Source organism: Sander lucioperca, chromosome 21 (assembly GCF_008315115.2).
Source record: "Sander lucioperca isolate FBNREF2018 chromosome 21, SLUC_FBN_1.2, whole genome shotgun sequence".
In the NCBI taxonomy this organism is placed as follows: domain Eukaryota; kingdom Metazoa; phylum Chordata; class Actinopteri; order Perciformes; family Percidae; genus Sander; species Sander lucioperca.
The window spans coordinates 28300036-28324841 of record NC_050193.1 but is presented as its reverse complement, the minus strand read 5'-3'; the positions used below and the strand labels follow the sequence as shown (position 1 = coordinate 28324841).

At 41.1% G+C, this 24806-nt stretch overlaps 2 protein-coding genes and 1 long non-coding RNA gene across 7 annotated transcripts in view; 2 read left to right on the top strand and 1 right to left on the bottom strand.

Moving 5' to 3' along the window:
• The window catches only part of LOC116065439 (myosin-10), a 91920-nt gene extending 70586 nt beyond the window's left edge, over nucleotides 1-21334 (top strand). For all 5 annotated transcript variants that reach the window (XM_031320957.2, XM_031320954.2, XM_035996510.1 and 2 more), the window contains 21 exons: nucleotides 141-272; nucleotides 699-905; nucleotides 1404-1541; nucleotides 1683-1806; nucleotides 2431-2602; nucleotides 5263-5475; nucleotides 6158-6302; nucleotides 6412-6618; nucleotides 7389-7493; nucleotides 7582-7734; nucleotides 8753-9001; nucleotides 9914-10126; nucleotides 11545-11757; nucleotides 12481-12642; nucleotides 12730-12858; nucleotides 13436-13524; nucleotides 15845-15968; nucleotides 17079-17287; nucleotides 17831-17939; nucleotides 18258-18430; nucleotides 19713-21334. In XM_031320957.2, coding sequence (XP_031176817.1) covers nucleotides 141-272; nucleotides 699-905; nucleotides 1404-1541; nucleotides 1683-1806; nucleotides 2431-2602; nucleotides 5263-5475; nucleotides 6158-6302; nucleotides 6412-6618; nucleotides 7389-7493; nucleotides 7582-7734; nucleotides 8753-9001; nucleotides 9914-10126; nucleotides 11545-11757; nucleotides 12481-12642; nucleotides 12730-12858; nucleotides 13436-13524; nucleotides 15845-15968; nucleotides 17079-17287; nucleotides 17831-17939; nucleotides 18258-18430; nucleotides 19713-19866 — 3420 coding nt within the window. In that variant the 3' untranslated portion in view covers nucleotides 19867-21334. The remainder of the gene's footprint in view (nucleotides 1-140; nucleotides 273-698; nucleotides 906-1403; nucleotides 1542-1682; nucleotides 1807-2430; nucleotides 2603-5262; nucleotides 5476-6157; nucleotides 6303-6411; nucleotides 6619-7388; nucleotides 7494-7581; nucleotides 7735-8752; nucleotides 9002-9913; nucleotides 10127-11544; nucleotides 11758-12480; nucleotides 12643-12729; nucleotides 12859-13435; nucleotides 13525-15844; nucleotides 15969-17078; nucleotides 17288-17830; nucleotides 17940-18257; nucleotides 18431-19712) is intronic.
• Nucleotides 10162-21909, bottom strand: LOC118494079. Its single transcript, XR_004896145.1, has 3 exons — nucleotides 21898-21909; nucleotides 18011-18016; nucleotides 10162-10239 (listed from the first exon to the last, which is right to left on the bottom strand). It is a non-coding gene; the product is annotated as an uncharacterized LOC118494079 (long non-coding RNA).
• Nucleotides 21910-22742: 833 nt separating this feature from the next.
• On the top strand, nucleotides 22743-24806 carry LOC116065468 (serotonin N-acetyltransferase-like). Its single transcript, XM_031321018.2, has 4 exons — nucleotides 22743-22901; nucleotides 23376-23618; nucleotides 23969-24123; nucleotides 24293-24806. Exons 2-4 carry the CDS (start codon nucleotides 23462-23464, stop codon nucleotides 24674-24676), a joined length of 696 nt encoding a protein of 231 aa, XP_031176878.1. The 5' UTR covers nucleotides 22743-22901; nucleotides 23376-23461; the 3' UTR covers nucleotides 24677-24806.

Sequence of the window (24806 nt, the reverse complement as noted above, 5' to 3'; positions counted from 1 at the left end):
GTTTTTTTTGAGAACAGCAACATGCAGAATGCGGACATCGCGCCAGATTTCAGGTTTATCCTGGAAATGTACTTGCGTTGATCCAGACTAATCTCCGACTAACCTCTGAAAGGTGTCTGTGTGTTTATCTGTACCTGCAGGTGAAGCCTCTTCTGCAGGTGACCAGGCAGGAGGAGGAGATGCAGGCTAAAGATGAGGAGCTGGTCAAGGTGAAGGAGAAGCAGACCAAGGTGGAGGGAGAGCTGGTGGAGATGGAGAGGAAACACCAGCAGGTCAGTGCTCTGCTGCGTTGGTCCTAGGGCTGCACAATATATTGTTTTTTTATTGTCATCGCACTCACTCAGACACTCAGAGATTATCAGTAGAAAACTGCATTTTAAAATGTAACTGTCGTTCTCTTTTTAGTGCTGCCTTTTATATTCATTTCAATGTTCAATTTGTTCAAAAAAAGAATGTTGGAAATAATTTCCTTTCATTCGTTTTGAATTCAACAAGCAATTGTTGTATTTAAGCAGAATACTGAAAGCAGTAGAACTGAGTACATGTCAATATCTGTTTATCCATCGCAATTAATATCGTTATGGCGATATTCAACAACGTTATCGAATATTGCATATTTTCCTCATATCGTACCAAATCATAACAAACTGTTTTTTTAAGGCTACATAATTAAAGGTTTTAACATTATGTATGTGTAGTTAATGGAGGAGAAGAACATCCTAGCAGAGCAGCTGCAGGCCGAGACAGAGCTGTTTGCAGAGGCGGAGGAGATGAGAGCTCGCCTGGCTTCCAAAAAGCAAGAGCTGGAGGAGATCCTCCATGACCTGGAGTCCCGGCTGGAGGAAGAAGAAGAGAGGACCCAGGGCATGCAGAACGAGAAGAAGAAGATGCAGTCCCACATCCAGGTTTGTCCTCAGGGATGTACTGGTTACTGAAAATCTGAATCAGGTTTATCGCCAAAGTAAGTTACACTTACGTAGAATTTGCTGCATACGTAAACTAACATATTGAACATTAATATGAAATAAACAACACATACAGAAACATAATATATACAAATCTGCAGTTTAATATAATAAAAAGGAGGCTGAATGGATTGAGTGCAGAATGTGCAAAAATATAAAGTGTGTGTGTGTGTGTGTGTGTGTGTGTGTGTGTGTGTGTGTGCGGGGGGGGGGGTGAGAGTCAATGTCAGTTGACCTTTGTTGATGAAATAATGTTTGCACTCTTGAAAATATATTTCAAGATATTACTGTGTCATAAAATACAAAACAATATGTTTTCTGCGATGATTAAATACTTGGTGTGTGTGTGTGTGTGTGTGTGTGTGTGTGTGTGTGTGTGTGTGTGTGTGTGTGTGTGTGTGTGTGTGTGTGTGTGTGTGTGTGTGTGTGTGTGTGTAGGACCTGGAAGAACAGTTGGATGAGGAGGAGGCTGCCAGGCAGAAGCTGCAGCTGGAGAAAGTGACGACTGAGGCCAAACTGAAGAAATTTGAAGAGGACATTTTGCTGCTAGAAGACCAGAACTCCAAGTTCCTCAAGGTGAGTTGAAATGGAAAGGTTGGTTTTGAATTACAGATGGAGGGTCTCCCTTACTGCACTGCGTAATAAGATACAAAGGTTTTCAGATCATTTGAATATGTTGATGCTGTGCGCTAACCTGCCTGTATCTCTCTCTTTTAGGAAAAGAAGCTGTTGGACGATCGAATCAATGAGATGACCGTGGCGCTAGCTGAAGAGGAAGAAAAGGCCAAAAACCTGAGCAAAGTCAAGAACAAGCAGGAGATCATGATGGTCGACTTGGAGGGTAAAGGAATAAAATGAAATACAAAATGCAAAGGATAGTAAAGTGGAATTATTAACCTGGAGATTTTTTTAGAATTAAGGCAAGGCAAAGTTAATTGTAAAGCACAATTCATACACAAGGCTTTACAGGGGCAGAGTAATACATTGTAAACATAAACAATACGAGTACATTCAAGCGCCAAAGGATAATTAAAACGAGAGAATGAATAGTTAATATTCAAACACAATAAAATAGACATTACAGCATTAAAAGAAGCCAGTAAAAGCACTTAAGGACAATAATGAATACATAAGAATTAAAACGATGTATCAAATTTATGAGAAAGTTGCAGTTAAATAAAGTTTTCAGCCCTGATTTAAATGAGCTAACAGTTTGAGCAGACCTCAGGTATTCAGGAAGTTTGTCACACAGGTGAAGGGCATAAAACTAAATGCCGCTTCACATTGTTTGGTCCTAGTTCTGGAAACACATAACAAACCTGTCCCAGACCACCCAGGGGGGCTGGATGCTTCATATAGGGAGCTAATAAATCTAACATTGTATTTTTTTTTTTACCTAAAATTAACGAGAAGATGTGTCTTGGTGTTGTATGAAACCGTTGCATCCTTTTCTTTTCTGATTTAGAGAGGCTGAAGAAGGAGGAGAAGACCCGTCAGGAGTTGGAGAAGGCGAAGAGGAAGCTGGATGGGGAGATGTCCGACTTCCAGGACCAGATATCCGAGCTGCAGGCCCAGACAGAGGAGCTCAAAGTTCAGCTGGGCAAGAAGGACGACGAGCAGCAGATGATGCAGTCTAGGTAGGCGATACCGAGACCCCACAGAGGAGCTCAGCTCTTTATATTTACAGTATGAATGTCAGTTACATTCAAGCCATTGCCAAATGAGCTGATACAAAGCTAATTAAGACTTTCAGCTCAACAAAAGTCTCTGTATTTCTCAGTATGACTATGTTCAGAAGATTATGTTGTCTGGCAACTTTCGCGCGCAGAAACTTGAGTAAAGATAATGACCTCTTCTGAAGAGTCCATCATGTTTTTTAATCCTCCGTGTTCTCCGTGGCTACTAGCAACTGCGTGGGGGGGGGTGGGTGCGCTCGATCACCAAAGGCTTGCGTCATGTTGGACACAGGATTTTAAGTGTCGCGGAGAAACCAGGTTTTACAGATCTGTCGATTAAATCAACTAATCGATTAGTCAAAAAAACCGTATGAGTGTTAGTCGACTAAGAATTAAAATGGGATGCCACAACATTTAACTCTGATGAAAAAGTTATGAGCAGTAATGAGAGTCAACACTAGAGCCGCACAGATTAATCGAATCATTGATTAGTTGTCAACTATTAAATTAATCGCAACTATTTTGATAATCGATTATTTGGTTATAGTCATTTTTGTGAAAGTTTTTTTTCTCTGATCTAGCTTCTTAAATGTGAATATTTTCTAGTTTCTTCACTCCTCTGTGGATATCTTTGAGTTGTGGACAAAACAAGACATTTGATGACGTCATCTTGAGTGTTTTTCGGAAAACACATTATTCACAATTTTCTGACATTTGATAGACCAAACATCGATTAATCGAGAAAATAATCGACAGATGAATCGACAGTGAAAATAATCGTAAGTTGCAGCCCTAGTGTGAGCTAAATATGGCTGTTCTGATATTGAGTCATTGAGATTCTGCTTCATGTGAGTCAGTCTGAGACCAGCGCTGCATAGCTGTACACAACGCTCATCGGACCGAACACTGTTGCAAGAAACATTCACACCTGCTGTTTTATAATCAAGCATTTTATTGGACTGACACACAGACGAGTTACAGCAGTGATCTTAGCATTTGGTCATCTGATTGTTGACATGCTGCCTGTATTCTTTCACTGATTCTCACTGCGTTGGAATGTGTTTGTGATGTGTGACCGTATCATTGGTGTGCATGTCATTTGAGTGGTATGAATGCACATTTGTAAGTGGAAGACCATGCTAATAGGTGGCCTCTACTGCATGAAGCTTCTTTTGAAAAGAAAACTGTGACTCTGCTGCCACCCAGTGGAGTCTTTAACAACTTGACTCAAATGACCAAATGTTTTTTATGTTTTGAAACAATAGTTTGTTAATAAACCAAAATGTTAACAATACAGAAATACCCACATTCAAATGAATCGGACAGTTGGCCTTCTTTGTCGCGACGCCTTACTTGGTGTGAATGCAGCCTTAAGCCTATTAAGTCAGACTGCTGTCAGACTCTACAATCAGCACTGCTCTCAGTAGACCACATGGACAAAATACACACACCAGGACTGATAAAACATAAGACATACAATAAAACATGTGACTGTGCAGTTACTATAAATACATTTTACTTTTTACTATTTACTGTGCAATTACTGTAAATACATTTTACTATTTTAATATTTACTCTATTTAATTATTTTATTATTGTTGTGTGTTAACGTGTGTCCTCTACTTTCCTCTTATCCCTTGCTGCTGCAACAGTGTGAATTTCCCCATTGTGGGATTAATAAAGGATTTTGAATCTTGAATTAGACTTCTCTCGGCAGGGAATCTTTCCTCATATCTAACTGATCCTAAGCCATTGGCCGTCACTAGAGACGACCATAGATGCGAGCCAAAGCCAGTCTTTACCGGTGTTTGTTCTTGTGACTATTACCTTAAAAATGTGTTGTTGAGTGTGGCCAGGATAGCTCAGTCGGTAGAGCGGGCGCACATATTCAGAGGTTTATGCCTCGACACAGAAGGTCCAGGTTTAGAGTCCGACCTGGCACGATTTCCTGCATGTCTTCCCCCTCTCTCCCCCTTTCATTGCTTTCCTATCATTAAAGGTAGAAATGCCCAAAAAAATAATCTTGTTATGTTAAGTGTTGTTGCATGTCTGTACTTTAATTTGACATAAGTAGTTGTTACATGGGCCGCCTGGGTAGCTCACCTGGTAGAGCGTGCGCCCCATGTACAGATGCTCAGTCCTCGCCACAGCGGTCGTGGGTTCAGTTCTGACCTGCGGCCCTTTGCTGCATGTCGTTCCCCCTCCCTCTCCCCTTTCATGTCTAAGCTGTCCTATCAAATAAAGGCCTAAAATGCCAAGAGAATATCTTTAAAAAACAGTAGTTCTTACATAGCTTTAAAGTTGTATACTAGTCAAATAAGATGTATCAGTGATGGTCTAAGATAATGTATTGTAGACAATCAAATATGGTTTAGATCACTGAAAAAAGCAGAACTATTCATGAGGTAATTCTGACATATACCCTATGTAAATATCAACAAGTAGCTAAAAGCGCAAATAAAATAACTCAGGCGCATCTTATTTTAGTGGAAAATGGCAGCGAGTTTCCAGGTTTTTATTTTTACTATACCATACCGTCACAGTCACAGTTTTATGCCCACGTTCCATCTGAGATTCGTTCCTTGTGTGCATGTTCTTTAATCTTCTCAATTTGTTTACAGGGGCGAGGACGAGGTGAGCCAGAAGAACAATGCTCTGAAGCAGGTGAGGGAGCTGCAGGCCCAGCTGACTGAGCTGCAGGAGGACCTCGAGTCAGAGAAAGTGGCCAGGAACAAGGCGGAGAAACTCAAGAGGGACTTGAGCGAAGAGCTTGAGGCCCTAAAGACCGAACTGGAAGACACCCTCGATACAACCGCTGCCCAGCAGGAACTGAGGTACTGCACTCTGCATTTTACTCTCTATCGGGGGGGTACAGATAGTACGCGATTGTCCTGCTATTTTTACAGACATGTGAACTCACCACACCCCTGTTCATGGACTCACAGTGTGCGCTGCTGAGAGTGAATAGGGGAAACCCTGGAATTATTTCAAAAGAACGGGAAACACTGATCAAGTCAAGTCAACTTTATTGTCAATTCTGTAATATGTGCCAGGTATACAAAGACATTGAAAATACGTTTCTCTATGACCCAAGGTGCAGTAAGGACACGTACAACAAGTATAACATAAAAGATAAGTAATATATACAAATAAAGATTAAAAAAAAAGATAAGTAATATATATAATTAAAAAAGACAAGTAATATGAACAGTACAGTAATACATTATAAATAGTGCAAAACTAAACAGTACAGAAAACTAAAGATATTGAAAATGTGCAATGTAAAAGGATGAGTTAATGAGTGTCTTCTGATGTATGATACTGCCAATTAGATGTATTTACTTGTTAATCGAAGGTGCCTGAACGCGGTTCCGGATCCTTCCGGCCCACTTTAACCCCTGCTCTCCATTATTTTACATTTATGTCATAGTCTGTGGGGCATTTAGCCACTGATATTATTATTATTATTAAGTCAACGGGAACGCCAAACCTTTTCTGTGTTCCTGTTCTCTGTAGGACCAAGCGTGAACAGGAGGTCGCCGAACTAAAGAAGACCATCGAGGATGAAACTAAAAACCATGAATCTCAGATCCAGGAGATGCGACAGAGGCATGGCACCATCCTGGAAGAGCTGTCCGAACAGCTGGAACAGGCCAAGAGAGTAAAATAGCTTTTCCACAATCTACAGTATTATCTTATATCACAGGATTAAAAAAATCCACCACTTCATCATCTGACCACGCTAATGTTTTGTTGTTGATCATGTCTAGTTCAAGGCCAACCTGGAGAAGACCAAGCAGAGCCAAGAGATTGCCAACAAGGAGCTGGCGAGCGAGGTCAAGAGCCTGCAGCAGGCCAAGACGGAGTCGGAACACAAGAGGAAGAAACTGGAGGCTCAGCTGCAGGAGTTCATGGCCAGAGTCACTGAGGGAGAGAAGTCCAAGGGAGAACTGGCCGAGCGCACGCACAAACTGCAGGTGAACAAATAAATACCTGATTAAACACAGTGGAATCAGTCCTGACCAATAAAAAAAAAGTATTCCTGTTATGAATAAAGTTCAGTTTGATGTCAGATATGTCTGGACACTTGTAGAGGCATTATGCTTATCTTAATTCAGTCATCAAAATACAACATTGAATGTGCTTCTTATTGTAACTAATACCTTACTCTATACATGTTTTCATTTCTAAACTGTTCATTTATATTTGAGGTAGACTTTTGTTTTTGTTTTACAAACTACATGCAAACCAAAAGCCTTTTGATGAATAGAGACTATAACGGTGCAGTTTAAATGAAAAGCTACGTGAAGGTAAATTCTTACAAATGCGGGTTTAAAAAAAAACTATAAAACCACATCTCATTGTCAAAGTTGGCTGTGGTATCAGACCAAAGTAAAAAGTAGTCTGTTTATGTATTGATAGCATATACTGGTTGCTAGTTGGACCATTTATGAGAAAACAGAATTGCTGATCTGTTAAAATTACAAGCATTCTGTTGATTTGAATACACAGAGATATATTTTTTGAATTTTATACAATTGCAATTAAAATTCCTGTAAATGTTGTGATGTTTGGCTGAGTTTACATTGGGATTGTTTAATAATGAATCCTCGATTGAATTACGAGCATACAGAGGATTTTATTCTTCTGTCTTTGTAATTTACGAATTGACAAAAAAAATCTTACACAACAAATACATTGGACTTGCATTGATAATCTGGTTAAACCGTACTATGTCTCCACACAGACTGAGCTGGACAATGTGTCCACCATTCTGGAAGATGCGGAGAGGAAAGGTATCAAGATGGCCAAAGATGTTGCTGGACTAGAGAGTCAGCTACAAGACACACAGGTGACCTATCAAGCATCTCTGAGCCCTGATCATCAATCCACACTTAATGCATCCTTCCTTATTAAACTAACTGAATGTTTTTATGTAGGAGCTGCTCCAGGAGGAGACACGCCAGAAACTGAACCTCAGCGGTCGTATACGCCAGCTGGAGGAGGAGAAGAGCGCTCTGCAGGAGCAGCAGGAGGAGGATGAGGAGGCGCGCAAGAATCTGGAGAAACAGATGTTGACCATACAGGCTCAGGTAGGACACTAGGAATCAGTGAATAAATTCATATAACATGTTCGAAAAGGAATCAGAAGATTTATATCATATATCTTTAACACATTCTTTACAATTTCCTACATATGTATATTTACACACCACAAAAAAGAAAAACACAAAAATTAACATATGTAAGCAAGAAGAAGATGGAATAAATGAATGAATGTATTCATTTAACATGAAGCAGAAGCTTATTTTCCACTACTATATAATAATCATCATGAATGGCTTCATATTTATATCGTATATCTTTAACACATTCTTTACAATTTCCCACATACCCGGTATGTATATTTACACACCACAAAAACAAGAAAACATACATATTTACATATGTATATATTCACCATAGAAACTATGTTTAAATAATATTTAGTTTTTTTATTCTGAACTATGCTATTTTGTAGTGATTGAATGAATTAAGTTCTTTAACGTGTCCGGAAAGGAATAGGAAGAAGCGGAAGCTTATGTAATCCCTACCCCTTTTTCCACAACTATGTAATAATAATCACGAATGGCTTCATATTTATATCAATCCTGTGACAATGATTACATAATTGTCTTATTGTCAATATTATTACATAATCGTGGTTTCTTTGTTTAACCGCAATGAATTGCTAACATTAGCTAAGGGCTAAGCCTGTCGATGTTAATTGTTGATATTTTATTAGATATGCCAATTCGATTCACATTCGAATCGCGATTCAAGCTCTACCGATTCAAAATCGATTCATAAAATTCCAAAAATCGATTAATATTGTTTGTTTTTTTTTATTATTATTTTTTTATTGTATGTCTACTGCAATCACATGGGGGAAGTAACTACATGTACAGACTGTGAATAATTTTTTGAATCGAGAATCGTTTTTGAATCAAATCTTAAGCCTAAAAATCGATATTGAATCGAATCGTGACATTTTCTGAATTGTGCACCCATAGAAACTATGTTTAATAACATTTTGTTGATTTTTATCCTGAACTGTACTTTTCTTTGTAGCTGTCGGAGAGCAAGAAGAAGCTGGAGGACGACGTTGGAACAATCGACGGCCTGGAGGAGACAAAGAAGAAGCTGCAGAAGGACCTGGAGCTGGCCAGCCAGCGTCTGGAAGAGAAGACCATCGGCTTTGAAAAGATGGAGAAGACAAAGACCCGACTGCAGCAGGAGCTGGATGATCTAACTGTAGACCTGGATCACCAGAGACAGATCGTCTCCAGCCTGGAGAAGAAACAGAAGAAGTTTGACCAGGTGAGAACTAGAGATGTTTTTCTACACCGATACCAGTATCGGAAAAGCCTCCGATATTGCCTAAAATGCTGGTATCTGTATCGGCAAGTACTGGAGTTTATGCACCGATCCAATACCACGTAATTTAGCCCTGAAGAAAATCTACTTCAAGTAGTTTATTTATGGTCTTTTTCCATTATGACTCGCTCGTCAAACTAGATAAAATAAAGTTGTACGGCATTCGTTGTTTGTGTTTGTTCATGTTTCACAAAGAGTTTAACCTGAGCCAGGTTAAACAACAGTGATAGAAATCACATCACATCCATACAGGGTTAGTAGTATACAGCTGTTAAAACATATTACACAAAATATATGTATTTTTTTTAACACACTGGTATCGGATTGGTACTCGGTATCGACCAATACGCAAGTTCAGGTATCAGAATCGGGAAGGAAAGAATGGTATCGGAACATCTCATGTTAGAACGCACTTTTTTGGGGATATTCTGCTGGATTTTACAGATGTTTCTTCCGGATGGAAGTTTGTCTTAGATCTAATTTGAAATAGATCAAGATAGATAGATCTTTATTGCCATTGTGCTCAGAGTGCAATGAAAATCAGTTTTGCAGCTCTTCAGCAGTGTGCAAAAAAAATGAATAAATAGAACAAAGTTAAGTAAAATAGAACATAGACAAAGGCAACTAGAAAAAAATATGAAATAAGCAAAATATATACAAGTTATCTTAAATAGTAAAAAAAAAAATATTATAAAAAAGTGTCCTAAAATATACTACAATTTAATCCTCTATCTTTGCAGTTTAGATGGATTTTATTCATTTATTTCATCATTGATTGCAATACCGTTCTTACAAATTACAAATATGATTTTGACAAAATGCTGATCGGAAATCGGACATCCTGTTCCTCTGCAGATGCTGGCTGAGGAGAAGAGCATCTCGGCCCGTTATGCTGAAGAGCGGGACCGCGCCGAAGCGGAGGCCAGGGAGAAGGAGACCAAAGCTCTGTCCATGACCAGAGCTCTGGACGAGGCGCTGGAGGCCAAAGAGGAGCTGGAGAGGGTTAACAAGCAGCTCCGCGCTGAAATGGAAGATCTGATGAGCTCCAAGGATGACGTGGGCAAGAATGTGAGTGTCAAAGCGGGATTTATGCTTCTGCGGAGAAGCTTCACGCAGAGCTTTCTCCATAGCCTACGTAATTGGACTGAAGTTTATTCTTGTGCGTTGGTGTCTGCGTCGATCTCTTTCAGCATCAGAAATCAGAATCAGATGAGATATTACCACAATAAGTACACTTATGTGGAATTTGCCTCGGTGAAAGGTGCATACTAGGGGTGTGACGCAACACCCAGCTCACGAGACGAGACACGAGATTGGGTTCACAAGATCGAGAATTCAACACTATTTTACAGAAAACTACAATGAAGAAATAACACTGGAAAAATAGTCCTTTATTCAATCGAAAGTCCCAAAATGAAAACCGAGCACTGAAAGGTTTTGCCATAAACTCAAATGACTGGCTTCTCTCCTGTATAACTAACAGTTACACCATTATTTATTCCATATGTACAGTGGAGAGATAGTCTCTTCACTCAGAGGAAGTAGGCTACTCTAGTATCCATTTATGACCATTATAGGACGAAGGGAGAACATTTGTCTTTGTTTTCCTCGTTTGGGGGGGGGGAGATACTCTCTAACGTTCTAACGCTTTTTCTAACTTTTTTTCGTCTGCTATCACTCTGCAAAAGTAAACTCTGAGTCAACTTTGGAGAACGGCCGGGGGATCTTCTGCACTGATTTCAAGGCTGCTGCTCTGCACTTTTTACCTCGACTCGAGAAATCTGGTCACGTTTAATGTCGCGAGATCTCGTGGGGACAAGATCTCGTTACACCTCTAGTAAACAAACAAACAAACATAATTAAACATTAATATGAAATAAACAATATATACAGATGAGCAGAACCGTTTTAGAACGTTGCAGGGAAAAGTTGCAGCGGTCTGAACCGGCCCGTCTCAGCTCGACTCAAACCAGCTGATGGTGCCGCTGCGAGTCACGAGAACGTTAAGGACGTCACCTGTCCTGTTTCAACAGCCAATAGCGAAGTCAGCTACAAACTATAGAAGTAAAATGATCCATAATCTATCTTATTTCTATGTTACAAACTGTCAACGGGTCGAAATGAGTTTGAGACGGAGGCTGATCACATAAATAAAATGCTCTTTCTGCTGATTCAACACTAGAAATGCAACTGTAGCAAGCATCCCATCTCACTATCACTAACATTATCCACACCCATATTATGACGCAAAATGATGTATCCAGCTACAAAAAGCCTGAAAGTCGGAAGTTAGAACGGAAGTAGAAAGTGTCGTTGCTATGGAGCTGATACAAACATTGGTGTGAACTCTCAGGTTTTATAACGTTAGGTAGGGTTAGTGTTATCGTCTCGTCGAGAATCTTTGGTCTGAACTGGGCTTTATTGACCGTAGGATTTGCTGTGACAACTGAGCAGTAATCTCACTAATTCTCTCCTCTTCCCGTCAGGTCCACGAGCTGGAGAAGTCCAAGCGTACTCTGGAGCAGCAGCTGGAGGAGATGAAGACTCAGCTGGAGGAGCTGGAGGACGAGCTGCAGGCCACCGAGGACGCCAAGCTGCGTCTGGAGGTCAACATGCAGGCCATGAAGGCCCAGTACGAGAGAGATCTTCAGGGCCGGGACGACCAGAACGATGAGAAGAAGAGATCGCTGGTCAAGCAGGTGCAGAAGCACGCTTACCATTAGTCTGGCATTGCCAGACCTTACTCCACAGCGCTGTGGAGTAAGGTCTGGCTACACCACATATACATTCTGGGATAGGAGAAACAAAAAGCTCTGGGTTTTTTTACATTTCTTTAAACCAATCACAACGGTCTTGGGCGGCGCTAAGCTCCGGACGCAGCGACGGTGGCTCTGCAAAATAGTCTCGGGAAGGAACTTGTTTTGGTGGAACATTTGCACCCCGCAAAAGAAAACACCACATCCAATATTAAATGAAGTTAACTGTTGACACAATACAGTAACGTGAGCTATTTAAATGAGCTGGATAGATGGTTAAACCTCATTGGCTCTTACCAGTGTATCTCTGTGTGTACTTCATCCACAGCAATCCCACCAATCAGTCCCAAAACGTCCCAGTTAGAGAGGAAATGCCCTAAACATATTCTTTGTAAATCTTTACACTCATTCCCCGAGAGAACCAAGCAGACCTGCCTTGTTGCAAATTCAAAATTTTCTTCAAAACTTGACATTTTCAGTTTGCTGTTGTTTCCCGTAGCAAAGGGATTTTGAGAACACGCCAACACACAGAGAGCAGACATCTTGCGTGTGAGCCATGCGCCTGATGTCAGGCTTTATCCTGGAAATGTACTTTCATTGATCCAGACTACACTTAACATTACATCACAGTTTAATCCCACCACACTAATGCTGGCTCCCCCTCAGGTGCGAGAGATGGAGACGGAGTTGGAGGACGAGAGGAAGCAGAGAGCTTTGGCTGTCGCTGCTAAAAAGAAGCTGGAGATGGATCTGAAGGATATAGAGGGTCACATAGAAGGAGCCAACAAGGCTCGAGACGAAGCCATCAAACAGCTGCGCAAGTTACAGGTTACACTTCCTCATACATATTCTCCATTCAAACATTCTAAACAATGCCGTAGGCAGCCATCCTCAGCCATATGTTTTTTCCTTCAGGCCCAAATGAAGGACTACCAGCGAGAGTTGGAAGACGCCCGAGCTTCTAGAGATGATATTTTCGCCATATCCAAGGAAAATGAGAAGAAACTCAAGAGTCTGGAGGCTGAGATTGTACAGCTACATGAGGTGCAGACACTTTGTGATGTTTGTTATGCTATGTTAGGTATTGTGTATAGTTAGGGCTGGGAGGGTGTTGATTTCAGGTTGAAAGGTTTTAGTATTTCCCCTGGGTTGTCTGCTTTAGCTTGACAGATGGGTCGGCAAGGGAGATGTACCACTTTTAAAGCCGTTTGGCCTGTTACTCCCATTATTTCCTTACAAGCAAACGGAGTCAGGCGCAGTGCTCACTCCACATAAAACGCTACATTACATCATTTCCAGCAAACTTCACAGAGAACAGTGAGGGCAAAACTGCATCACCGATGTGTTTTAACCATACAGTTTATGGTATGACAAGGTTTCAACTGACTTTAGCATTTTAGATAACACACTCGACTGTCCTGCTGTTACAGACGTTGCCTCGTTCCTGGACAGTGCAATGCAGAATAAATGATGCATGTTTAGCTAATTATTTTTTGCTATTAAAAAAGGATTTTGGGGGAAACGCTGCTGTATATTCATGATAAAGCATTGAAAGGTCCCTCTCAGCGTTACATGATACACAAAGAAGTACTTGTGTTTAACCTTTGACCTTTCTCTGCAGGACCTGGCAGCATCTGAGAGGGGCCGGCGCCACGCGGAGCAGGAACGGGATGAGCTGCAAGATGAAATCTCAAACAGCACCTCTGGAAAGTAAGTGACCCTCACCCACGCGACCACGCCAAAATGTCTGTCGACAAATGCATCTCCTTGTTCATATTCTCTTTTAACCTGCTTGGGAAGCACCAGACAAATGAGGATTCTTATTATTTCGGTCATTGAGATGAATGAGGTAAAGAAAAAGAGAACAAAAACCATAATGATAATAGCGTTAAAAAGAACATGAGATACAGCAGAAAAAAGGGTAAAAAAAAATTATTCCAAAGGCGATAAAGCAAGACAGCCTAAATATCAAAAGATCATACATAATAAGTATAATCAAGACGTCATCCAGTTTATTCTACAATGTCAAATACACCGTACAAGCTACGTAAATCATTGTGCTCCAGAAGAGTGACATCAAGCTTATTTTTTTCTGATATATATGCTTCTAATATTAATTAAAGAACGTTCCCTTTCTGAGCCCTCAGGATAAACATTTAGACATAGTCTCGCATTTCCAGACCTTCCTCCACAGCGCTTTGGAGGAAGGTCTGGCTAGTCCACGCAGCCTTCCGGGATGGGAGAAAAACATGTTCTGGTTAATTGGCCTCTGCGAAACAGCCTCTACAAAAAATTCCAACAAAAAGAAAGCGGAAGGTGACGGACATCCGGCCGAAAAGAGGGACATCCGGTGGAATTTCCGGCAGCACCTGAACAATCCCTGAAGTGGAACGTCGTGGATATAGACTAGAGAAGACATAACTTGGGGTTAAAAGGAACCTTTTTACAAATAATTCAACTAACCAAATCAGAAAGCTTCTTCCAAAGGGAAATTGTATCTAGACCCTCCTGCCCCTGAGCTCTTTATCTTAAAAGCAGTGGTAGGCAGTATGTTTTGGCGTTGTTGGGCAAACGTGATAATAATAATAATAATAATAATAATAATAATCTTTCAGCGTATTGTAGTTAAAATGTTCTGAGAAAACAAGACTTCTGCACCTCCTCTTGGTTCTGTTTTCAGGCTTTAGATAATCTAGCCATGACAGGAGGCTTTGGCAAATCACGGGTCATTTCAGAGAGAGAAAGCGTTCCTATTGGCTGCTCTGCGCATGCAGAAAGAGAGGGGAGGGGGAGGGCTGCAGGAAGAGGTCCCACTCTGCTTGAAATTCTGGCGTTTTGTTTGCTTTCTACCAGAGCTGGAAAGTAACAAGTTAAAATTACTCATGTTACTGTAATTGAGTAGTTTGTTTGTGTACTTTTACTTTTTAAAGCAGTTTTTAAAACCTTTACTTTTACTTTTACTTAAGTATGTTTTGCTTGAAGTATTGTACTTTGCTACATTTTAAATCACATCCGTTACTGAGTAAAAAAAAGTAAATAAAAAAGCTCTTTAACATTGTTTTATATCTGTCAACAAACTCTAATGGAAAGCGGCTTTGTTCCCTCATCAAATTAGTCTAGCTCCGCCCTCCTACGTACTTCCGCTCAATTTTCATTTTCCTTCAGTACTCCGTCTGGGTTTGCGGTATATTCTTGGGTTTTCTCCGACCAAATATTTGGCGGTCCGATCAGCGAACAGAGGGAGTGGCTGAGAACAATGAGAACACGTTGTGTTCCGTAATGGCGGCGGAGAAAGATGTGAGCAAAGTCATTCGGTCCGTTGTGGCAACGCTGCCGAATATCCAGAAGTTAAAGCCCGAGCAAGAACAATCTTTGCTGAGTTGTGTTGGTGGCCATGATGTTGTGGCCCTCCTCCCCACGGGGTTCGGGAACAGTTTGATTTTCCAGCTCGCTCCGTTAGTGGTGAAGGAGTTGGCTAAGGCTAACGCTAGCGATGCTAAGCTGATAGTTGTCGTCATCTCCCCTCTTGTTAGCCTGGTCCTACCAGACAGTACGTAGGAGGGCGGAGCCAGGCTACCAGAGTGGCACTGGGCAGATCCAATAGTTTTAAACTTCAACAGAGTACCCGCCTTCAAGGAAGTTAACACTTTGTGGAGAGAGGCCAGACTCTCTGGACTAATGAAATGGACCAGAGTCTGGTAGGACCAGGCTAATGGACCAGAGTCTGGTAGGACCAGGCTAATGGACCAGAGTCTGGTAGGACCAGGCTATCATCAAATCACAAAATACTGTATAAATGAGATATTAAATAAGTATAAATATAAAAAAGTATATCTCCCCCTGCTGTTAAAAAGTAACTAAGTAACTTTTACTTACTTACTAGTACATTTTAAATGAACAACTTTTTACTTGTACTTAAGTAAAAGTTCATTAAAGTATTAGTACTTTTACTTAAGTAGAATATTTGTATACTCTTTCTACCTCTGCTTTCTGCCCACTGCAACTTTAACTCTTTCTCTGTGTGTGCCAGGTCTGCTCTGATGGATGAGAAGAGGAGGCTGGAGGCTCGCATTGCTCAGCTGGAAGAAGAGCTGGAAGAGGAGCAGGGTAACATGGAGCTCCTCAACGACCGCTTCAGAAAGACAACTATGCAGGTGCAGGTTCTGAGTTAGCAGAATTAGAGAACATCTTAAATGATCATCCTTATTTTTTTATTAAACTAATATTACATCCAGCAATTTGTAAAAAATTAAATAAAATTAGCCTGTACAAAATTGGTCAGAAAGACAAATCATTGGAAAATGCAAGACAGAGGACGGCCAATTACTTCATGTCCTGTGGTCCTGTGATAAGGTTCAGGAATTTTGGACCAGGATACATGATAACCTATGTCTGATAGCAGGGACCCAGGTTCCATTCAGCCCAAGATTATTGGTTCTAGGAGATGGGTCAGTCCTAAGTGGGATGGATAAGCACATAAGAAGCTGGGTCCAGACTAGTTTAATGACAGCCAGATTATTTGGAGTGGATGGAGGAAGGAAGGGGTGCCGTCAATCCAGGAGTGGGCTTGTGAGATGACTAGGGTGGTGGCGTCTGAAAAAGATGTCATATAAATAAAGTTTTCCAAATTGGATGTCTATACTAGAAAATGGGGAAAGTACCTGAACTTTCTGGAGCGCTCCTAGGAAGCTTTGTGCTGGAGAGAGATGTGTATGATGGGTTTATGGTGTTGTCATTTATACATATGTTTATTTGGTTTATTGTCTATTTTGTAGGGCTGTCCTCGACTAAAGAAATTCTTAGTCGACTAACACTTATATGATTTTGTCGATTAATCGATTAGTTGATGTAATCGACAGAGCTGTGCTCTTTGAGAGGTGGTTAAGACTAGAAAAGCACAATATAAATGTAGTTAATGAACCATCTGTAAAACTGAGTTTCTCCACAATTAATCCTGCAAAAGCACCACTTTAAATCTTGTGTTTACCAGAAATGTGCTCATAAGTTTCTTGGAAATGAGTAATTAAGCATGAATAAGCATAAAAAATGACTCATCAACTAAAGAAATCTTAGTCGACTAAGACCAAAACGACCGATTAGTCGACTAATCGACTAAGAGGTGGCAGCCCTACTATTTTGTTACTATTTTGTTGTATTTTGTTAAAAAATAAAAATAAAAAAATGTTATTAACAACAAAACTTAGGCTGTACAAAATAATGAAAATCAGATGAAGTTCCATTACCGCCCCCTCCCTGCCCCTCAGGTGGACACCCTGACTACAGAGCTGAGTGCAGAGCGCAGCACGGCCCAGAAGAGCGAAAACGCTCGCCAGCAACTGGAGCGTCAAAACAAGGAGCTGCGGGCGAAGCTGGGCGAGCTGGAGGGTTCTGTGAAGAGCAGGTTCAAGGCCTCCATCACTGCCCTGGAGGCCAAGATAGCACAGCTGGAGGAACAGCTGGAGCAGGAGGCCAAGTGAGAACTCAATACACTTTTATACTTGCTTAGATGGATGGATGGATGAGGATGGATGGGGATGGATGGATCGATGGATGGATGGATGGATGGATGGATGGATGGATGGATGGATGGATGGATGGATGGATGGATGGATGGATGGATGAGGATCGGTGGATGGATCGATGGATGGACTTTATTAATCCCAAACTGGGAAATTACTGTGTTACAGCAGCAAGTTACCAGAACATACACACTCTCACACACAAAGAATGTACATGTATATACAAGTGTAGAATAAAATGTACAACTTAAATACATAGTATATAAAACAAAATAAAATATGTACAATATTTAATATGAAGTAACCAGTGTGCAAGTAGCATAATAGTGCGATATTGTAACGTATGAGTTAACTCACACACAAAACCTAAACTAACAGTTAAAAAATAGAAACTAGGCTAAAATATGAGATTGATTAAAACACATTTAGGGGTTTTTACCTGTAACGCTGAATCTTGTCTTGTTTTTTTGTAACGGTCCCTTGTTCTCCACTGAAAGGGAGCGAGCAGCAGCCAACAAGACTGTGAGGAGGACCGAGAAGAAGCTGAAAGAAATCTGTATGCAAGTGGAGGATGAGCGTCGCCATGCAGACCAGTTTAAAGAACAAGTATGTCTGACACTGACATTAACTCTGAGGTTGTGATAGGCTGTTTGCAAGCTTTTTCCACAGTTTGCTACCCGGCCCTTACAAAATGTTTAGCCCCTCTGTGGTTTTAAAAGAGATCAATCACGATAATTGCTTTATTTATATTTATAACCATTAACAAACCTACTTCACCTTTCTACAATCCAGATCAGAAACTGACAATGCTGCCCCAAAATGGTGTCCTTTTGAACACATTTTGTATTTCTTGGTGATGTATTTTCTTGTATTTGTGTGTGTGTGTGTGTGTGTGTGTGTGTGTGTGTGTGTGTGTGTGTGAAGGTGGAAAAGGCTAGCTCTCGTATGAAGCAGCTGAAGCGTCAGCTGGAGGAGGCGGAGGAGGAGGCCACGAGGGCCAACGCCTCACGCAGGAAACTGCAGAGAGAGCTGGACGACGCCACCGAGGCCAGCGAGGGTCTGAGCCGCGAGGTTCACACACTCAAGAACCGCCTCAGGTACGCTGGGGCAGACGGAAGCATCCACTATCTCACAATTCATCATTTTATTTTTTATTTTATGAATGTTTTTGAAGTTTCAAAAAACCTCCCACACACTGTCTAACTTGCATAAAATATACAGTATAAAGTTTAATAGTAGACAACGTATTGGTACTAGACCACCTTCAGGCAAATATGGCCATTTTGCCTGAAGATGGTCTATTACCGAAACGTTGCCTGCCATTAAACTTTATATATTTTTTGCAAGTTAGACAGTGTGCGGGAGTTTCTTTGCAACTTTTGACCTGCTTGTCCCCCTGTCTCACGTTGTAGATGTGCAAAGTATTTTTCTGTACATGATTGTTTTAAAGAAAGCTTTATTCATGTAGGTCTATTTTTTATTATTTATTATAACTGGCCATGTATATTAAGTCAATATTGGCCCGTTAAGTCAGCAACTACAGTGATATACTCCACTTACAGAGTGTTTTCTTGTTGGCCGAATTAGACTTTTTGTCAGGACTGTGTAGGCAGGTAAAGACTGATGGATTGGGCGCCCGGATAGCTCAGTTGGTAGAGCAGGCGCCCATATATAGAGGTTTACTCCTCGACGCAGCGGGCCGGGTTTGGTTCCGACCTGCGGCCCTTTGCTGCATGTCATTCCCCCCTCGTCCTCACCCTTTTCATGTCTTCATCTGTTCTGCCTAAAAAAAAAAAAAAAAAAGACTGTGATGGATTGGCATCTCTCTGACCCTTTCATCAGTTTTGGGAAACTTTTCCCATTCTTATTGATTCGTGTAGTTCCAGCAGAGCTCCACCCAACTTCAACCTGAGCAGAGGTTTAATCAGCCAGAAGAATTGGAAACACCTCTGTGGCTGTACAGGGACTTTAAAGATAACTTCAGATACGCCTAATTTAGTTGAAGTTATCTTTATAAAAATGTTACAGACTTTATGTTGGTAATATCATTAAAGCATTAGAATACTGGCCCTTATGAAACCTGAGTGGGAATGAGTCTTTCAAGTGCTGCCGTAGAAACCTCCCTGTGTCTGATTTATGAAATGTTCACACAACGTCTGAATGAGCTGTGAATTATTAAGTGGACCCAGCTGCTTAACTTAGCTCCTTAAAAATGAGCAGTTACATTTTCTGAGCAGATGTTACAAAAATGTTTTGACTGCAAGATGAATATTAATTGTGGTAAAGAAATGAGCATTTGAACATTTGTTGGCTTGATGAATGAGTGACATTTTGCTTTTTACCTTCCCTTTACCTCCGCTCCTCCTCTTTCTCCTGCAGGCGTGGCGGCCCCATCAGCTTCTCCTCTAGTCGCCCAGGCCGACGCCAGCTTCAGGTCGAGGGAACTTCTTTGGACCTCCTGTCCGACGATGAGCTGGAAAACAAGATCACCGACAACAATGCCAATGAGACGCCGCTGCCCCAGCCGGAGTAGAAGAGAGAAAGCCTTACATGTTGCTCTCCCATCTGCACATCACCTCTCAGCCCCGACACAAATACTTAGACCCTCTCAGCTTGAATAGGGACCCTCTTCTTGCTCGCTCTGGCCCATGTCTGTATAGATCTGTTCCCTCCAAACACATGCAGCATGATCTAAGCAAGATAAAAAACACATATTCCTAGCCTTACTCCTCAACCCTAAACCTTAGCACACACCAGCAGTTGGACCCCCAACGCTCTCTTTACCGCCCCACTTAAAGGCGTAAGAAACACTACTCTGCCTTACCCCTCCGTCTCAAGCTGCAGGGCTGTAAAAGCAACTTCCGTCATGGGAGTAAAGACTACTTTAATAACCTGAATGGAAGATGAGCTGCATCACAGATAGAAGTACACCTGTGCATATGTTGTCAACTAAAAAAGCCATTTCAAAAAGAAAGAATACCTCTGCATTTGGTTTATTGGTCAGTGAAATTTTCCTTCTTTTTGAAATGGATCTTCGGGGATTTAATTCCCCGCACCACAAAGGAGACCAAGCAAGTGGTGAACGTGTTGCTGTCTACTCATCGTCAATTAAAAAGCCCCCTGATAACAGAAAAACATAAACGTTCCCCGGTTGGACCAGTATTTAGCTGTTTAAAATGCTTCCAAATGTTAAAATAATAGCATTGTAATATTGGAAATGAACAAATTGTGATGAAAGCTGAAACTTTCTGTTTCTATTTTTGCATCAATCTACAATTTACAGTATGTCCATCATATGAATCTGTTTAGTTTTAGTTAGTTGAACTGTAACTGCAACGTATTTTTCCAGTCCTATGCCAGGGATTGTTTGCTTGCATATGAATATAGAAATGTGACTGTAAGCTGCCTTGTCGCCTCAGCGCTTCAATCCGTTGCTCTTTGACAGTATTGTTTTCTCATGATGATGTTTGACAGTAGGTCAGTGTTGACTTGTAATTATTTGGAACTAATGTTCTTTTGCTTACTACTTCTCTTTCTGTGCCTTTTTCCGCTCAGTCTCAGTTCAAAACCCATTTATGCCACATATGCTGTTCATATACTGAACCATGCGTAATTTCATGAAGGTATTTTCATAAAATATTCATACATTTGCATATGTAATGAGCTATCAGTGGGAAACTGATTTTCTTTCATTTGTATGTCCTGCTACAGCTCCTCATGATGATTGATACGTCAAAGCGTGCGGGACTCTTTGTAGATGGGTGCGATGACTTTTCTTATTGATAACTTTTATACTTTTTGAGTTATTACTATTTAAAAACAATCCAATAGACAGCAACTGTATTTATATCTCTGCTATTGTACTCAGTACAAACTCCATTCATGTTTCAAAAATGCTCAGTATTGCACACTGATCAGCTGTACCTATGATCGTTACCATGACTTGTACAGTTCATGAGTTATAGGAGCTATATATGATGCATTAAAGTCTATGGAGCCCAGTTCACATTGTATTCATAACTCACCAGTTCACAAACTCTGTTCATTGAAGTAGTCCGTGATGATGCTGTTTACATTTTATGAGTTATGAGCCGTCACATTTGTAATGTTATCCAATTTAAAACTTTGGCAGAAAAAAAGCCAATCAGCATGACAGCAATCACACACATGTTCAGAGGCAGAGCGGGGTGCTTCCGGGCCTCCAGCCCTAAATGTTTTCTCAAAAGCCCCCGAATCTTTTAGGGTTTTTAAAATAACTTCAACTTTTTTTTTTTCATTCTGACTGGACCGGCAAATCAGTGGAGCAAAAGTAAAGTTTCTGGGAAAATGTCACCATTCATTCTTTAAACCCTAATAAAAATGCTTTCAAGATTAGTAATGCGGTTTACGCCAAATTCCTACCCAAACTACATTATGTAACTTAAAAAATAGAAGCCTCCGACAGTTTTTTTCACCCTTCTTGGTGGCAGGAGTGAAAATGAGTCTTCCTCAACATTTGTTCTGGTTTCAGAATGATGAAGACAGCTGGAGAACAATTAAAAACAAAATAGGATGTTGGCTCTACTGTGTGTGTGTGCGTGTGTGTGTGTGTGTGTGTGTGTGTGTGTGTGTGTGTGTGTGTGTGTGTGTGTGTGTGTGTGTGTGTGTGTGTGTGTGTGTGTGTAAGGTATGTTTACTCAAGTTCTGTACTTAAGTACTGGTACAATCCATTTTCTAGTACTCTATACATTGTAGTTTTTACTCCATTTTTTTTTACACACATTTACTCAACAGCTATAGTTAGTTGCTTTTAAGATTATGATTTGTATTGTTAAAAAAACAAACATGATAAATGTATAAAATACAATGTATTGTTAAAGATAAACCAGTGGTGAACCTTGTTGGCTGGTGGCACCTTAACACAAATCTGTGTCCCAATGCGTCCTCTGGTCACATCTGGGATTAGTTGTTTACAGTTCCATTAAAGAGAGACATACATTTTAGTTGCATTTAAATAACTGCTTTAGGCCCAACACGTTGAAATTATACAATATTTCACAAAACAAACAGCAAAGATAAGAGACAAGTCAAAAAGATTGTGTTCAAATCTGTGGTCTCACTCGATGCATTAGTATTGACAATTAACGTAGCATAATATATTAGTCGGCCCATTTTTCTACAAAACAAGTACTTTGAAAACTCTCACTTAGATTTTGCTTATGATATTTCTGCATATTCACTCAAGTACATAACATCCTTGTAATCTTAAATGCTAAATAATACCAAAATCATTTATTAAGATCATACACCATCTGAAGAGTAAAACAGCCTGACCAATCAGGGCCTAAGGCTGTCAAAGACAATCAAAGACAATAATATTTTTCTAATACAAATGGAGGTCACTTTCTCCAAAACACACAGCGAAATGAACGTGTTGTTCTCGGACAGAGAGGAGATAATGTGTCGGTAATCCTTCCTCATGTGACTCATAGTAATAATCACTTCATAACGAAGAGAGACGTCTGTGTTGGAGCAGGTGAGCTGCTCAGTCCGCAGAACCTCCCCAACATATATCATCAACATCCTCCGGTAAGTGTCTGCAGCCTGATGCTGTGCCAAGGTTTTTTTCTTAATTGTTTTATTAATTGAGATGGGAAGCAGTTGCGTCACTTATTACACAGATGCACATTTGATTTACTGCACTGACCAATTACCTGTGATGTCTTGACATTTAGTTAAACTGAATATTTTAGTGGCAAAACCTTTGGAAAGTGCCTCTGCATCAGTGCGCCTCCCTGTAAACATGCGTGCCAGACGTGCTATAAATGTGCCGGAGGTGGTTGTTCATAGAAAATAATTTGCTATTATCTGTCAATAGAGACAAAAAAACAAACAGCAACAATGCACGCAGTTAATTGCAGGGTTCAGTAAATTGCCGCAACACAGTCGTGACCTTTATTCATTCATCGACATCAAATATTCAAATGCAAATGAGCTGGTGGATCACAGGCAGGAAAGCTGTCCTATAAATACACACACCAACCAGCCTGTTCCTCCTCGCAGGGCCTGACAGAGGTGATCCTGCAGAGAGGCAGAGAACAACACAGGAGGAGAAGTTTTTTTTTGGAGGGGAGAGAGTGTAAAGTCGTATGATGTCCGTTGTTGGCGCACAGCCTTTCATCAAACCAATGCAGCCAACACCTTCTGTTTCGCCTGGCGTCCAAAGGAGACACACACTTCCCGCAAGCGAAGTCCGACCGCTCAACACGCAGGATGCCATAAGCGTCTTTGAGATCGAGCGAGAAGGTAAGTGACCCGTCTTATCCGTCACACAGTGAGGCAGAAATCCGCTCTGCTGAATCCGCTGTCAAGTTTCGCTGAGTCGATAGAGGACTTTGCGTAAAACCATGTGTGGCATCGACAGATTTAATTCTCTCTTTGCATTTAATTTAGTCAGTGGTCATATATTCTTTTTAAAGATGTTACATCTGTATTCGACATTCAGCACAGTGTTTATTGGGTAATTTGCGCCGCCTTTAGTGTGCGTAAAAGTAGGACCAAACATTTTTTGCGCACGGTCATTCTCTCTCTCTCTCTCTCTCTCTCTCTCTCTCTCTCTCTCTCTCTCTCACTCATTTTCTTTCTTTCTCTCTCAGCATTTATCTCAGTGTCAGGTGAGTGTCCTCTCCACCTGGACGAGGTGCGTCATTTCCTCACACTGTGTCCGGAGCTGTCCATGGGCTGGATTGAGGAGGGCCGGCTGGTGGCTTTTATCATCGGCTCTCTCTGGGACCAGGACAGACTCACTGCAGTAAGACACCCTGCACCTTCCCAACTCATCATTTATAAGTGGTCATCACACACACACACACACACACACACACACACACACACACACACACACACACACACACACACACACACACACACACACAGACACATATGATCAGTAATTGTGATCTCTAACCCCTTTGCTCCAGGACGCACTGACTCTCCACAAACCCCGCGGCTCCACCGTCCACATCCACATCCTCGCCGTCCATCGCACCTTCAGGCAGCAGGGCAAAGGTAACATTCTGCTGTGGCGTTACCTGCAGTATCTCCGCTGCCTGCCCAACGTGCGCCGAGCAGTGCTCATGTGCGAAGACGACCTCATTCCTTTCTACCGCAAGTCAGGCTTCAAGGTGCTGGGGCGCTGCGCCATCACCGTGGCCAACATGACGTTCACTGAGATGTGGTACCCCATCAGCGGCCACGCGTACATGCGGCGCAACAGCGAAGCCATCCGTTTCCCTCAGCATCTCTTGACTCAGCATCCCTTGACTCTGCCACTGCCAAAGACTGACGAACAGGCTGATGTATGACATGGTGATGTTTGTCACTTAGATGTCTGCACAGGTTGTCTTTCATTTTAAGGTCCCATATTATGCTCATTTTCAGGTTTATACTTGTATTTTGGGTTTCTACTAGAACATGTTTAAAAAACACATTTTT